The sequence below is a fragment of the Amblyomma americanum genome, chromosome 3, assembly GCF_052857255.1.
Source record: "Amblyomma americanum isolate KBUSLIRL-KWMA chromosome 3, ASM5285725v1, whole genome shotgun sequence".
In the NCBI taxonomy this organism is placed as follows: Eukaryota; Metazoa; Arthropoda; class Arachnida; order Ixodida; family Ixodidae; genus Amblyomma; species Amblyomma americanum.
The window spans coordinates 72913154-72928864 of record NC_135499.1 but is presented as its reverse complement, the minus strand read 5'-3'; the positions used below and the strand labels follow the sequence as shown (position 1 = coordinate 72928864).

The following is a 15711-nucleotide window of genomic DNA, read 5'->3' as shown; positions in this document are numbered from 1 at the left end:
TTGGTTGCTGAGCGCTGGGCTAAACGAGGTAACAGCTGGTGGTTGAATCAATGGAAAAATGGCAGATTAGCAGTGTGAAAACCCAGATGAAAAATGGGGCTGCTTGCTGAAAGATGGCTGAGTGTTCGCTTAGCTTTAGTGAAGCATGCTTCGAATTATAGTGCATACTGCCGGAAAACACTGGATGCAGTCGCATCACAGTAGCGGCCCGAGGTTCGTTCCTGCCTGGGGTAAGTTTGTGCATTGCAATTGCGTCTACATTGCGTGCGATGGCAGGTGGCTCATGAATTGTGGGGCGCCAATTCACACTGGAATCACGCGCTTTTTCGCGAAACAGAGAAAGAGCAGAGAATGGAGAGAGGACATTTTAATGCCAAAAACAAACAAAAAAACATTCTGGGGTGTGGACAGAAAACGACGACACCTATTAGGTAATGTTCTGCTGACTTCGGGGAGATGTCATGAAGATTCAAAGCACATACCATCTCTCCACCCTTTAAGATGCTCGTTTCATGCACACCTTCATAAGTCAGGCATGTCGGTGCGTTGCTCACAATTTACGCAGCGTATGCCGACTGCATATAACTTTTTGGGCGTTTCTAAATAATAAATATTCTGCTAGACGATGTGACCTTAATGGTAAAAACGCCACTACATAATATCTATCTCTAATCTATTTTCTGTGCTTCGATTTAACACTAACAACAACTTTTGAGCGTTGGAAGCAGGCAGTACGGCGCATTTTATTACACTAGCAGCACAATGATGTTATGCGCCCATAGCAGTCGCCTTCTTGAGCATCAAGATCACTTCGCAGGAAATAACGTGTTTAGAAAGCATCAACGAAAGGCACGCCTTGAAAGCTTGAATTACCATCCATTAGGAACAGAAACACATTCAAACGTAGTTCAATGTTGTCTTTTTTGAGCTTTCCAAAAATATTTGCAGTGAATTACCCTAATTTGAGAGCCAGGCAGCCCGTATATGAGCTGCTGAGCGATGTCTTGGGCAGTGCAGTTCTCTGGGACGTACTGCTGCCAGCGACGGTAGCCGCTGTGCGCGTATGCCGCGGCGGGGGAGGCGTCGGTTACCCTCGCTGTCGTCACGATGCCAGTCCACATGCCGGCATCCTGGGCCCACTTCATGATGCTCTCCACGTATGCTGCGGTGTCATTGTGACACTGCTTGGCCTGCGTGGATTTCGGTCTGAGTTAGTGCGCTGTTTCTCTCAAATACTGTGCGCACTTTTTCGCAGCTCGCAATTAGAGAAAGGCTACATGGGCATTTAAATGCAAAAAAACCTTGGTGTCAGAGGCTTAATATGACGCCCACGTTGCTGCGAAACAATTGTTTTCAAAAGCGTAATGCCGACATTTGGAATGTTTGTAGACTATAACAGAGGTATAATAGTGAGCAGTAAGAGGGAGAATAATCTTTTTGCACAAAATCGCCAAATTTCTGTTTACCTCTCAACTAAATTAGAAAATGACTTTTGGATATTCTACGCCAAGAGGAAAACAATTTAGAAAAAAAAACTCGTCACACAATATTTTGCAGTGGTCACTAATGAAAGCTCGAATTTTGTTCCCTCTCATATTGCTCGCGACTGTACTAGCCTATTTCGCACGAGCTGTACTCTCTACGAAATGACGAAGAAATCAAGAAATAAACATTTAATAAGGGCGAACAATGTTTACACAGGCAAATATAAAAACTGGGCGTTGTTTTATTCACGACACAAAGAAGCATATGAAGCTTTCTGACGTTGCCATTAGCGCTCTACAAAAATAAAAGTGTACGCCAAGAGACAATCTTCGCATGCCTAAGCCTAAGAGCTTCCCTGCAGATTTTTGTCATTCCACTAGTTCTACTTTGCGTCACTTGTTAGTTATAGTAGAAACGATTATAGAGGTGTCAACAGCTTTTTCGCAAGTTCAAAAATAGCTGCGCAGCGATGGATGCTTCCAAGTTTCAAGCCTGCGTACCTTAAGTTTGTCCAGATACCCTCTTCGACTGATCAGGAACCCGAAAAATGTAGCGTTCTTCTTAACGGACCGTAGTGCGGCGGCTTGAACGTCATAATGTTAACACTGAGCTGTAATCACACCAGCGCACTGAGCCGCTCTTGTGTATTTCTCGTCGTGTAATTCTGTACCACTCTTTGCAGAAGTGGTGGCTGATTCAAAGGCCTTACTCGCACGGTTCACAAAAATTCAAAACTCTCTCGCCCCCCAGAGTAATTGTAAGAATGAAATGCTCTGCAGCACCGACGGGGCACTGTCTACGATAGGTTATAATCGGTGCCAGCAGCGTTCTTACCATGGGTTTCATCAAGATCATGCCACGACAGACAATCGTACAGCACAAAGCACTTCTGCCGCTGACCTCGATGCATCGTATAGAGAGTGGCATAGTTTCACGCGCTCAGCGGTGAATGACACGGGTCTGTACCAAGCACAGCCATAACATACGCGGCTCCGCTAGGGCGGGAAAGTGCAATCTACCCGGACCATCCTTACAAAATCTTCTTTAAACGGTCTATAGATGTCAATAGACATCTGTCTATAAAGTTTATAGACTCTCTGTAGATGAACCCTAGGGAACAATCTATAGGCAATACAAATCCTATAGATATTCTAGAGACAATAATAATAATTGGTTTTGGGGGAAAGGAAATGGAGCAGTATCTGTCTCATATATCGTTGGACACCTGAACCGCGCCGTAAGGGAAGGAATAAAGGAGGGAGTGAAAAAAGAAAGGAAGAAGAGGTGCCGTAGTGGAGGGCTCCGGAATAATTTCGACCACCTGGGGATCTTTAACGTGCACTGACATCGCACAGCACTCGGGCGCCTTAGCGTTTTTCCTCCATAAAAACGCAGCCACCGCGGTCGGGTTCGAACCCGGGAACTCCGGATCAGTAGCCGAGCGCCCTAACCATTGAGCCACCGCGGCGGGTAAACGTATAGATTTATGGCCATACACTTTTAGTAGCCATTTGTCTATAGACTATAAGTAGACAAAAAGAAATATCTATAGGGAGTCTATAGACTGTCCGTAGACCATTTTTATAAGGGGTGCACTCCCTTTTCGCAGCCCATACTCAACTTTATTCTTTTTCCTCGCGGGTGCCCAGTGTCGTATCGTTTGCGAGCGGTGAATAAAGACGCGATGGCGAGATGTAATCGATGCAACGCACGAAGTGCTGCACCATCGGGCCGGCAACCCGATCTGCGTGCGGAAAGCACGAATCCCCACCAGTCACTTTTGGCAAAGGCATCAGCAGCATTGATTGCTATCGCATTGCCAAGCCACAATGAAATTGTGTGTCCCTGTGATTTGCTTCGCTCTGGTTACGGATTTGTTAACAACGGAAACACAGGTGGAGCGAAAAACCGTTCTGTATTGGTCCTTTATCTATATTCAGCTGTATCTAACTGATGAATCAAGAAAAATCATACTCTATGCTACAAGAAGGGCGACGCTACTTACTAAGTGCTATCGGAGAAATGGCCGAGTAGAAAGCAGCTTGGGACACCTTTTCACAGTGTCGTACTCAAGGCTCATTATAACTGCCATTACCTCAGCTCTTCTCTTTGTCTACGCTTCTAGTCCTCATTTATCCAACATTAGTAATCATCGGCTACCCTGCAGGTCGCCACGACCTCTGGAATTCCTCTTCAGCCTAATAACGCCGCTGCCACTCCAAATCGCCGCTTAACTCTTCGGCGATATCTTCCATAAACAGTGTCATTGAGGGTCTCTTAGTTGTCTCAGTTTTGCTTTCAAGGCGATTATGAACGCATTGCACAGAGGGCTCCAATTCATTATTTTTAGTTGTTAGGAAACGCTGTCTCAGCGCCTGACTGATATGACCGCAAGCGAAACAGATACACATGGCTATTCCGCAAGCGAAACATAAGACAATAATAGTTACCGTAGCTTCCCTTGATGTTTCCGCGCGCAATTCGTTGCGGCCCAATGCTAAACGTCTTGTCAACGGCACCTGTAGTTGAGCGCGGCAGATGCATTGTCCACTAACATCAACCACTCCGGCACCATTTAGTGCCTGTGAAAATAAAGCACACTTGCGCTGCGCCGCGGAAAAATTTCCCGCTGTTATTAATGAAAATTGTGAGCGCAGTCTATTTAGTTTTTGAAAGAGTAAAATAATTTGGAAAGAAAGAGGAATGTGAAATGCGATGCATATCTAGAAAAGTGCATCTCCCCGTGTCGTTGCTATGACGGTAATACACACCACATAAAGTTCAGCTTCCAAGCTTGACATTTGCAAACCTCTCAAAAATGAAGCCTAATTGTCTCTTAAACCGGCGATGCTGTATTAGGCCCTAAGTGTGCAAGAAGGACGCCGCCATGTCGTCAACGTTATTCCCCGCAGGCGCCGTAAAGGTTGCAACGTTAAATTTTGAAAGCTGTATCCGTAATCTAGCCGCAGAGAATACTATGCGCACTGAGTATCCGCATTGGCGACCAGCAGTTTCCTTACGTACGCAAAGCTTTTGCTCACGCTATACCAAAACTGTCTATCAACAGCTTCACCGCTCGACTAGTCAGAACTGTTCTTCATCAAAACATGTTGCAAGGGTATTCTATTGTAGCGATAGCTACACTACGCTAGCATTTGGAGCTTTCAGCGTGGCTCCCCTTGAGCTTCCCGTGGTACGTGACGTGGTACGGAGCAGCGGCTGAAGGAACGCCGAGCGAAACGGAGCGGCGAAAGACTGACTTTGCTATTCGACTGAGCGAGTTACACTCGGCCAGCTGTACCTATCGTGTCACTCCAGGTTTAATCAGAGCTAAACCACAGCCCTTTTTATAATTGGAGTCGCGTTTTCGGTGTATCTGTGGTTGACAGTTCTTTACGTTGCTAGCAATATGTGGCTGGGCAGTGCTTGCGCAAGAACGTTTTCACCTACCCTTTATCGCAAAAGTTTTGCGCATCTTCCAAGCTTTGCAACCTATATCTTCGCAAAAACCTTTTCAGATGTTGCTTAATATGCACTGGGCTGTCTTTATTGCTCCGGGGCGGCAATAAGGATGGTACCATACCCACATGGCGCTATATTGCAGCCAAACATGCATTTACCTTTATTGAAAATATTCGTGTACCTGCACAAGGAAAAGTTTTATCTGAGGTTACTGTGACGGACAAAAACACCTTTATTTCCATTTCGCCGTCTGGTATGCGAAATCTCTTTCAGGATGTAGACTGAGAATACGCGCAAATAATGAAGCGCAGCGTCGTATCTTGAACATTGCTATCCAAACTTGCAGTGAGCAAATCGGGGCGCCATGTAGCAAGCAGAACTAACTTAAAACCAAACTGCCGGCAAACTTTGCAGATGTTTGGCTTCGTGACAAAGCTGCACATTTTTTTTCAAAATTTATAATCACAAAGCAATTATCGAAAGTTCATCGGACAGTCATGATATTTGCTGATTTCAGAAAGGGCAGCTCTCCAAAGGGCGACTCATACATACGTCAACACTTCAGTACATGTGGGCAACTTGTGTGATCTCGCACGCGCCCCTAAAGCTAGCCGCCTGTGACTGCGAAGTTCCCAAAGTGTCGCTTGCACGCGCACTGTTTGTAGTCTGTTCGCAAAACAGCGAGGATCTGATATTTTCTTTAAAAATCCTGTCCGACGCACTTGCGGGAACCTAGAAGCTTGCGGGGATGAAACGCTGCGGATACGAAGGCGTCCGCAGGCACTTCTTGCAACAGCGCTCAATGAGCAGCGATACATCATAAATCCGAAATGCCAGTCTTTTTTTCCATGGCTTGAAAGAGGGGTGGCGACGGGTTGTTTTGTGCGTTTTTGTGCGCCGGTGACTGTGAGGAACGTATCTGTGACAAAAAAAAAAAATAAACTTAGTTCGAAATCACCAACTGGCTCGTTTACGTTACCCGTCATTGCCATTTTTGCGCTACACTTTGGCCATTCTGCACCATCTGACCCGGACCTGCTCAATGCTTTCCAACACACCTACTTGAACTTTTGCGAGATAATTATCTGTTTCCCGCAGAGCCAACGACCACCGCAAGAAAGGTCAAAGCGTTAAGCTGGTTTAATTTTATAGTGAATAAATGCACCACGTACCTTTACAGTGGAGTCGACACCGACTGTTCCAATGTTTGCCTTGACACCACACAGATAGGCGGTAGCTGAGTTAGCCGAGTCCGAAGTCTGCGCATCAAGTCCGTACGTCTTCGACAGAGACACGTGAGGAAACTGCTCCCAGAACATCACCGACTCCTCGCCGCTGAAGTTGTTCTGGGATTGGCCCTTGAAGATCCTCGCGGCTGTCACCGTACTGACACCCATGCCGTCTCCCAGGAAAAGTATTACGTTTTTCGCGCGGTTAGTGTTTCGCTGCAAGTCCAACTTCTTCTTGATCTCTGACTTTCCGAGCCTACTCCAGTATTCCCTCCTTGCTGCGTAAAAACGTATGTACGAATGGTAGTTTCTAATGCGTGTCAAACGAGATAAAAGCAAGGCACTGTCTTACAGCCATCACTTTCAATACTGGATGGTGTATGCGCACATGATGGGCAGCCTTGATGCTCTTGATTTATGAAAAGCAAGCGACCCTGCGATGTGCGCCACATCAATAACTGAAAGAGTGTTGATTGAGCTCCAGTGATATAGGTCTCAAAGTTTCACATCATAAAATCGTCATAAATGCGATTACTAAACAGTGCTGTTTTCTCCTGGCGCAGAAACACATAGTGCGGCGAAGAAGACGGAGCTGGCAGTGGCGTGGGCGCTCGCGCTAGGCCAGGCCATCGTTCTTCGTGCCCCATTCTTCGGCTGGCCGCCACGTAACAATATGCCCGTTTTAGTGTGAAAGCACCACTTTACAAGGTCAAACCTTCTCATTGAGATTGTGTGAAGCTTTTCCTTGAGAGTGACCTTAGCCAAAACATAAAATAAATACCACCGCGACTTGGATTGTAAACCGAGGTGGCGCGCACAGATCAGCTTCACTGGCTACGGCACGAGAGCACTATGCTATCACCGCAGCCGATCACGCCTCGTGTTAACAAGGAACACACTTTCGCGCTTTGCATTGCACACCACCGTCTTCATCAACTAATACAACTGTGCAACTAATATACACACTATGTCGCTTTGCACTGCACATCGTCGTCTTCATTAACTAATACTACTGGAATGAAAAAGATGATCATGCGCCGGCGCCAAAGACGACGAAGCTCTTGACACGGCTGGCTGACGCTCGAGTTGGAGAACTGCTCCTCGTGACCCCGCATTTCGCCCCGCTGCTCCATCGATGACTTGTGCAAGTCTTCGTCGCCGGTGCTTCACACGTCCCAATAAACCACCCTTTACTACTGTCGAACTAATATCGTCGCCATACGTGCCGACGACCCAGCAAACCATTACCCTGAGCCAATCAGTCTAAGCACATGCTTTCACACGTCTACTCGGTTTAACTGCGTTAAAACCCTACCACAATTTTTTTTTATACTAAGAGGACGTCGTCTGGGGAGCAGGTAGGAAAAGCGCAGATAGGACCAAGCTTACCGCTTCAAGCGTGACAAAATAGAAAAAAGGTGGTTCGTTCGTTAGAATTAAAAAATATTTGCATGTAAACTTGTACTTATGTTTAAATAAAAATTGACAGCAATATGCAACGCTTGATTTAGAAGCCTTGGTGTTCAGACATATATAGTTAGGACTCGCAGGAGGACATATTTAGTGCTTCAAGTTTATTTTGCACTTGTTCAAATCTAAGGTTTGGTTTGGTTTGGTTTATGGGGGTTTAACGTCCCAAAGCAACTCAGGCTATGAGAGACGCCGTAGTGAAGGGCTCCGGAAATTTCGACCACCTGGGGTTCATTAACGTGCACTGACATCGCACAGTACGCGGGCCTCTAGAATTTCGCCTCTATCGAAATTCAACCGCCGCGGCCGGGATCGAACCCGCGTCTTTCGGGCCGGCAGCCGAGCGCCATAACCACTCAGCCACCGTCAAATCTAAGGCTTAGTAGATTTGTTCATATGACGAATTTTGGGAAACGGAAACGACGACCACTGAAAGTTTGCACCGATGTGCGCATCTCTCTTTCAAGCAGCGTAGTGCCTAACACTTAGAAGGAGCTCTCCGTCCACTCTTCTCTCTGCGAAAATTGTCATCAAATCTGTCTGAAATTGACTGTCGTGGCTTGCTGTTATGCAGTGTCTTCAATTTTTATCGGTGTTTTATATGTCTTCCATGAAACGAACTTAAGCCAGAAAACAACAAACACCCACCTTCGTTTGCCATGTCCGGGACAGGAAATGCACCTCTGGCAGTATGCGCGAGAGTGGAGAAAATATACACCGCTATAAAATTCATTTCTGTGGTGAAAGCGTGTGTCTTTCGGTGTCGACCACAGAGCTAGACTGGCAGCGTGGCATTTCAAGACCGCCGTAGATTTGACAGCCTATTGTCGCGACATTTCTATTCATTAAATGTACAAACAACTGAACATGTACGAGAGTAAAGGGCACTGTGCACGACATTTCTTCGGCATTCGCGCCGGCGTTTGTGAAGCAGTAATGGACGTTCCTTGCCTTATTTCACGGATTACCCAATATACAATTCAAGCATTGCTTTGTTTCTTTTATTCTTAATTTTTTCTTTTTATGCTTAAGACAGCGCTTATTCCAGAGTTTCTTTGGGGTTCCAGCATTAGAGGCTTGTTATGTACTAGCTACTAATAACCATGCGCTGCTTTCAGGAGTGTTCAGAAGATAAAAACGTAGCCTGCGATCCTCATTACCGGGAAATTTGGACGGTGCCCAGCCAGTACAGCTAAGCCAAGCGGCCCATCACACCCTGTTCTGCAGCCACTCGGTCATTCTCCTCCTTTCTTACGTCACGGGTGACGTCAGTGCGCAACTTTTTTTTTATGTTTAAAGCCATTTGGCACGTGGGGGCAGTCGAGGAAACTGGACGCACTTGTCCCGAATTCCTTGTAATTAGCCTCTCACATATCTTTCGCGTCGGGCTGACTCCTCCTGGAAATTAAGACCGCGGAACAGAACGAGAGTTCTTCAACATTTTTGCTGTTCATAATGCTTCGCAGTAATTCTCTGCGAAAACTTTGTAGACTTCCAAGGACGACCGGGCGGGGGGGGGGGGGGGGAGGGGGGGGGGGTCCGGAAGGTGAATGCCGTTGTCAGCGAATAATTTCGTGATGGACTGACGCGTAAGTTTTGCCGGTCATTCTGCGTGCTGCGACTGGCGCGTTGCGTGTGAGTGCCACAAAGATTGCTGAACATCTTTTTCCTTGGATGCCGTTCCGACTACAGGCAAACCCAACGGAAGGTGTTGTCCTTGCTTAGAGGTACCGAATAGTGCTAAAGGTGCAAGCGGGCCATACCCATGGGCAGGAAACGGGGGTTTGACCTCCGACTCCCCACATGTCCGTGTCCATGAAAAACGTTTTAACATGGGTGATGTCGTTCGTGTAGGCGAATCGGTTAGGTGCCTTTTCACTTCGCAACTCGAGACACCGCAGCTAAAAGCGGACGCCGTACCGTGGATTTTCGATGGCGTCCCGGCGTATTCAGTAGCCACAGATTCGAGATATCATGGAGATGAAGTGACAAAAGCCTGCAAAACGTTGCAGGTAGCCATGAGCTGACAGCGAGGCTGTGGATACTGTTTCGATGTTACGCACGAGCCTCTCCTACACTGCTGCTGTTGCAGATGCTGCTCCGAATGAAGATGTGCGCACAATCTCCACGGTGGAAGGAAAACTTTAGTATGAAGCACTAACGGGCGCGGATTTTGTTACATGCCTTTCGTTTATAAAACCGACCAAGCGTTGCAGTACGCGTGACATGCAGGGGCAGCACACGATCCTGCAAACGCTAGCAATCATTAAATTACAAAGCGAATGATAAAAGACAGCTGTGTGAAAAAGTGTTGATATAAAACGGCAACGGGCATATCCTTCTCTCTTTAATATAGGCTACGAAGCCTTCAAGGAAAGTGGGTGCGGAGGACACCTGCTGTTACTTTCTGGCCTAGGGGTGGGACAGGAAGGCTGGGCACAAACTTTTCTTTTTTAAGTTTGATGTTTTGGAATAAATCCTGCCAGGCATTGGAAATAAACGTGACTTGCTGGGATATCTCAAGCGTGCAACTTCGGTTTGCAGCTTCCATATGCACGGCGGACAACCGTAAGCGGGGAAAATAAATTGTTTGCGTCAATGCGGTATTTACAGTCGTAGTAGTTATTGCCTAAATTACGAACTGAATAATTCAAGTCGAGGCGTAAAATTTCGGGTGCTTCAGATTACTTGCAGATGTTGTCTCTAGGTGCCCGTGAAATTCCCACGATGGCATAACACTGAGTGTGGTCGTAAATAATCGCGTTATTTGAGATGGATCGTACGCCAGACGGAGAGGTTGTATTGCGATGTCTGAGAAAGGAGACCTCCCCCGTAACACTATAAAGTATGCAGTCAGATTCTGTCGCACATTCTCGTTAAAAACTGCCGGTATTTAGACACGAGAAGTGCGGTAAGTGACTGACAAATAGTGACAGTTGCAATTCTTTGCAGCATTGAGTTATGTCAGAAGTCTGAATACTTTTTGCATGCGTCGCTCACTGCAAGGCCAGTTTACAGCGAAATTTTCAGCGGCAGCTTTTTGAGAGCAGCTTCGATTTTGCATTGTTCTTACAGATGCTATCCTTTTCCATTCAGAAAAAGCCAAGCATATGGAAGAGCTGTCTGACGCAATATTCGACTGTGGCCGCTGCCGCTGCCGCTCATGTATGATAGTCAGCTGGAGAAATATTGACCCTATCGGTTAGAACCAGTGGCAAGAAACATGTTTTCATGCGGCCTCTTTATCGCAGCGCAGAAATAACACAGGTTTGCTCTCGCCAAAACTTTCTCCCCAGTTTTGCTTCTGTAGGTCCTTCCCTCGAAAAATCTCTTGAACACAAAAATATTACACGTAATCTCACTTGAAAACGTGGCAAACAGTCTCAGCAGCGATGTGTGTCAAAAGCCCCACAGCCAGCGCCGCTCCCAAACCCTTTCATGACCAGTAGTGCCCCTAGCGGGAGCTTCTGTCGCCATTTCAAAGTGGCTGGGAATCCTCATCACAATGTAAATATTTAAGGACTCTGGAAGCACTAGTGCCGCCAGTAAAACATAAATAGGAAAACAGCCAAATTTAGGCAAAAAAGTACAAAACACAAATATAATTATTGTGATATAGGTCCTCATCCTTAGAAAAGCTCTTGTTCTGAAAGGAACACTAAGAACAAATCGAAGTTGGCTTATATACAATAATTACCGGATTCGGATTACAAAGAGAGTACTTTCACTGAAATTTGAGTATTTATCAGCTTGACCTTGATAGAAAATTAAATACAGGTATCACCGCCAACAACCGCTTTAACAAAGAATCTGCGATTACTTGAATGCCTTTTTTTCACCTCGCATCTGTGTGGGGCCCTGCTTAACCGACATCCACATCCAGTCAGTGATCACTGAGTAGATATTCTGGATGTCATCGACAGTTCTGCAGCGGTGCTCCGGCGGCACACACCTTAAAACGTATTCCTGCTTTTCCAGCTGACAGCTCTGTGACACCTACCCTGACCGGATTGTCTATCGGCCGGGCCATCTACGCGTCTACTGGTATGTACTGGCTCTGCAGCGCTCAGGAGCTCGACAACGACGACTGCGCATCGACAGGCGCCTGCTGACGCCATAAAAAGCGGAGCGCGGAGTCGGCTTGCACAGTTCTAAAGCGGTGCACCGGCGGCACACACCTTAAAACGTATTCCTGCTTTTGAAGCTGACAGCGCAGTGACACCTACCCTGACTGTATTGTCTACCGGGCCGGGCCATCTACGCGTCTACTGGTATATACTGGCTCTGCAGCGCATCAGGAGCTCGACAACGACGACTGCGCATCGACAGGCGCCTGCTGACGCCATAAAAAGCGCAGCGCGGAGTCGGCTTGCACAGTTCTAAAGCGGTGCACCGGCGGCACACACCTTAAAACGTATTCCTGCTCTTGAAGCTGATAGCGCAGTGACACCTACCCTGACCGGATTGTCTACCGGGCCGGGCCATCTACGCGTCTATTGGTATGTACTGGCTCTGCAGCGCTCAGGAGCTCGACAACGACGACTGCGCATCGACAGGCGCCTGCTGACGCCATAAAAAGCGGAGCGCGGAGTCGGCTTGCACAGTTCTAAAGCGGTGCACCGGCGGCACACACCTTAAAACGTATTCCTGCTTTTGAAGCTGACAGCGCAGTGACACCTACCCTGACTGTATTGTCTACCGGGCCGGGCCATCTACGCGTCTACTGGTATATACTGGCTCTGCAGCGCATCAGGAGCTCGACAACGACGACTGCGCATCGACAGGCGCCTGCTGACGCCATAAAAAGCGGAGCGCGGAGTCGGCTTGCACAGTTCTAAAGCGGTGCACCGGCGGCACACACCTTAAAACGTATTCCTGCTTTTGAAGCTGACAGCGCAGTGACACCTACCCTGACTGTATTGTCTACCGGGCCGGGCCATCTACGCGTCTACTGGTATGTACTGGCTCTGCAGCGCTCAGGAGCTCGACAACGACGACTGCGCATCGACAGGCGCCTGCTGACGCCATAAAAAGCGGAGCGCGGAGTCGGCTTGCACAGTTCTAAAGCGGTGCACCGGCGGCACACACCTTAAAACGTATTCCTGCTCTTGAAGCTGACAGCGCAGTGACACCTACCCTAACCGGATTGTCTACCGGGCCGGGCCATCTACGCGTCTACTGGTATGTACTGGCTCTGCAGCGCTCAGGAGCTCGACAACGACGACTGCGCATCGACAGGCGCCTGCTGACGCCATAAAAAGCGGAGCGCGGAGTCGGCTTGCACAGTTCTCAAAGCGGTGCACCGGCGGCACACACCTTAAAACGTATTCCTGCTTTTGAAGCTGACAGCGCAGTGACACCTACCCTGACTGTATTGTCTACCGGGCCGGGCCATCTACGCGTCTACTGGTATGTACTGGCTCTGCAGCGCATCAGGAGCTCGACAACGACGACTGCGCATCGACAGGCGCCTGCTGACGCCATAAAAAGCGGAGCGCGGAGTCGGCTTGCACAGTTCTAAAGCGGTGCACCGGCTGCACACACCTTAAAACGTATTCCTCCTTTTGAAGCTGACAGCGCAGTGACACCTACCCTGACCGGATTGTCTACCGGGCCGGGCCATCTACGCGTCTACTGGTATGTACTGGCTCTGCAGCGCATCAGGAGCTCGACAACGACGACTGCGCATCGACAGGCGCCTGCTGACGCCATAAAAAGCGGAGCGCGGAGTCGGCTTGCACAGTTCTAAAGCGGTGCACCGGCGGCACACACCTTAAAACGTATTCCTGCTTTTGAAGCTGACAGCACAGTGACACCTACCCTGACTGGATTGTCTACCGGGCCGGGCCATTTACGCGTCTACTGGTATGTACTGGCTCTGCAGCGCATCAGGAGCTCGACAACGACGACTGCGCATCGACAGGCGCCTGCTGACGCCATAAAAAGCGGAGCGCGGAGTCGGCTTGCACAGTTCTAAAGCGGTGCACCGGCGGCACACACCTTAAAACGTATTCCTGCTTTTGAAGCTGACAGCGCAGTGACACCTACCCTGACTGTATTGTCTACCGGGCCGGGCCATCTACGCGTCTACAGGTATGTACTGTCTCTGCAGCGCATCAGGAGCTCGACAACGACGACTGCGCATCGACAGGCGCCTGCTGACGCCATAAAAAGCGGAGCGCGGAGTCGGCTTGCACAGTTCTAAAGCGGTGCACCGGCGGCACACACCTTAAAACGTATTCCTGCTCTTGAAGCTGACAGCGCAGTGACACCTACCCTGACGGGATTGTCTACCGGGCCGGGCCATCTACGCGTCTACTGGTATGTACTGGCTCTGCAGCGCTCAGGAGCTCGACAACGACGACTGCGCATCGACAGGCGCCTGCTGACGCCATAAAAAGCGGAGCGCGGAGTCGGCTTGCACAGTTCTAAAGCGGTGCACCGGCGGCACACACCTTAAAACGTATTCCTGCTTTTGAAGCTGACAGCGCAGTGACACCTACCCTGACTGTATTGTCTACCGGGCCGGGCCATCTACGCGTCTACTGGTATGTACTGGCTCTGCAGCGCTCAGGAGCTCGACAACGACGACTGCGCATCGACAGGCGCCTGCTGACGCCATAAAAAGCGGAGCGCGGAGTCGGCTTGCACAGTTCTAAAGCGGTGCACCGGCGGCACACACCTTAAAACGTATTCCTGCTTTTGAAGCTGACAGCGCAGTGACACCTACCCTGACTGTATTGTCTACCGGGCCGGGCCATCTACGCGTCTACTGGTATGTACTGGCTCTGCAGCGCTCAGGAGCTCGACAACGACGACTGCGCATCGACAGGCGCCTGCTGACGCCATAAAAAGCAGAGCGCGGAGTCGGCTTGCACAGTTCTAAAGCGGTGCACCGGCGGCACACACCTTAAAACGTATTCCTGCTTTTGAAGCTGACAGCGCAGTGACACCTACCCTGACGGGATTGTCTACCGGGCCGGGCCATCTACGCGTCTACTGGTATGTACTGGCTCTGCAGCGCTCAGGAGCTCGACAACGACGACTGCGCATCGACAGGCGCCTGCTGACGCCATAAAAAGCGGAGCGCGGAGTCGGCTTGCACAGTTCTAAAGCGGTGCACCGGCGGCACACACCTTAAAACGTATTCCTGCTCTTGAAGCTGACAGCGCAGTGACACCTACCCTAACCGGATTGTCTACCGGGCCGGGCCATCTACGCGTCTACTGGTATGTACTGGCTCTGCAGCGCTCAGGAGCTCGACAACGACGACTGCGCATCGACAGGCGCCTGCTGACGCCATAAAAAGCGGAGCGCGGAGTCGGCTTGCACAGTTCTAAAGCGGTGCACCGGCGGCACACACCTTAAAACGTATTCCTGCTTTTGAAGCTGACAGCGCAGTGACACCTACCCTGACTGTATTGTCTACCGGGCCGGGCCATCTACGCGTCTACTGGTATGTACTGGCTCTGCAGCGCATCAGGAGCTCGACAACGACGACTGCGCATCGACAGGCGCCTGCTGACGCCATAAAAAGCGGAGCGCGGAGTCGGCTTGCACAGTTCTAAAGCGGTGCACCGGCTGCACACACCTTAAAACGTATTCCTCCTTTTGAAGCTGACAGCGCAGTGACACCTACCCTGACCGGATTGTCTACCGGGCCGGGCCATCTACGCGTCTACTGGTATGTACTGGCTCTGCAGCGCATCAGGAGCTCGACAACGACGACTGCGCATCGACAGGCGCCTGCTGACGCCATAAAAAGCGGAGCGCGGAGTCGGCTTGCACAGTTCTAAAGCGGTGCACCGGCGGCACACACCTTAAAACGTATTCCTGCTTTTGAAGCTGACAGCGCAGTGACACCTACCCTGACTGTATTGTCTACCGGGCCGGGCCATCTACGCGTCTACTGGTATGTACTGGCTCTGCAGCGCATCAGGAGCTCGACAACGACGACTGCGCATCGACAGGCGCCTGCTGACGCCATAAAAAGCGGAGCGCGGAGTCGGCTTGCACAGTTCTAAAGCGGTGCACCGGCGGCACACACCTTAAAACGTATTCCTGC

The 15711-nt window shown here is 49.4% G+C and overlaps 1 protein-coding gene across 2 annotated transcripts in view; it reads right to left on the bottom strand.

Moving 5' to 3' along the window:
* The window catches only part of LOC144124667 (alkaline phosphatase-like), a 46706-nt gene extending 38278 nt beyond the window's left edge, over positions 1 to 8428 (bottom strand). For both annotated transcript variants that reach the window (XM_077657486.1, XM_077657487.1), the window contains exons 1-3: positions 8295 to 8428; positions 6120 to 6454; positions 957 to 1190 (exon numbers count right to left, since the gene is read on the bottom strand). In XM_077657486.1, coding sequence (XP_077513612.1) covers positions 957 to 1190; positions 6120 to 6454; positions 8295 to 8379 — 654 coding nt within the window. In that variant the 5' untranslated portion in view covers positions 8380 to 8428. The remainder of the gene's footprint in view (positions 1 to 956; positions 1191 to 6119; positions 6455 to 8294) is intronic.
* Positions 8429 to 15711: the final 7283 nt, after the last annotated feature.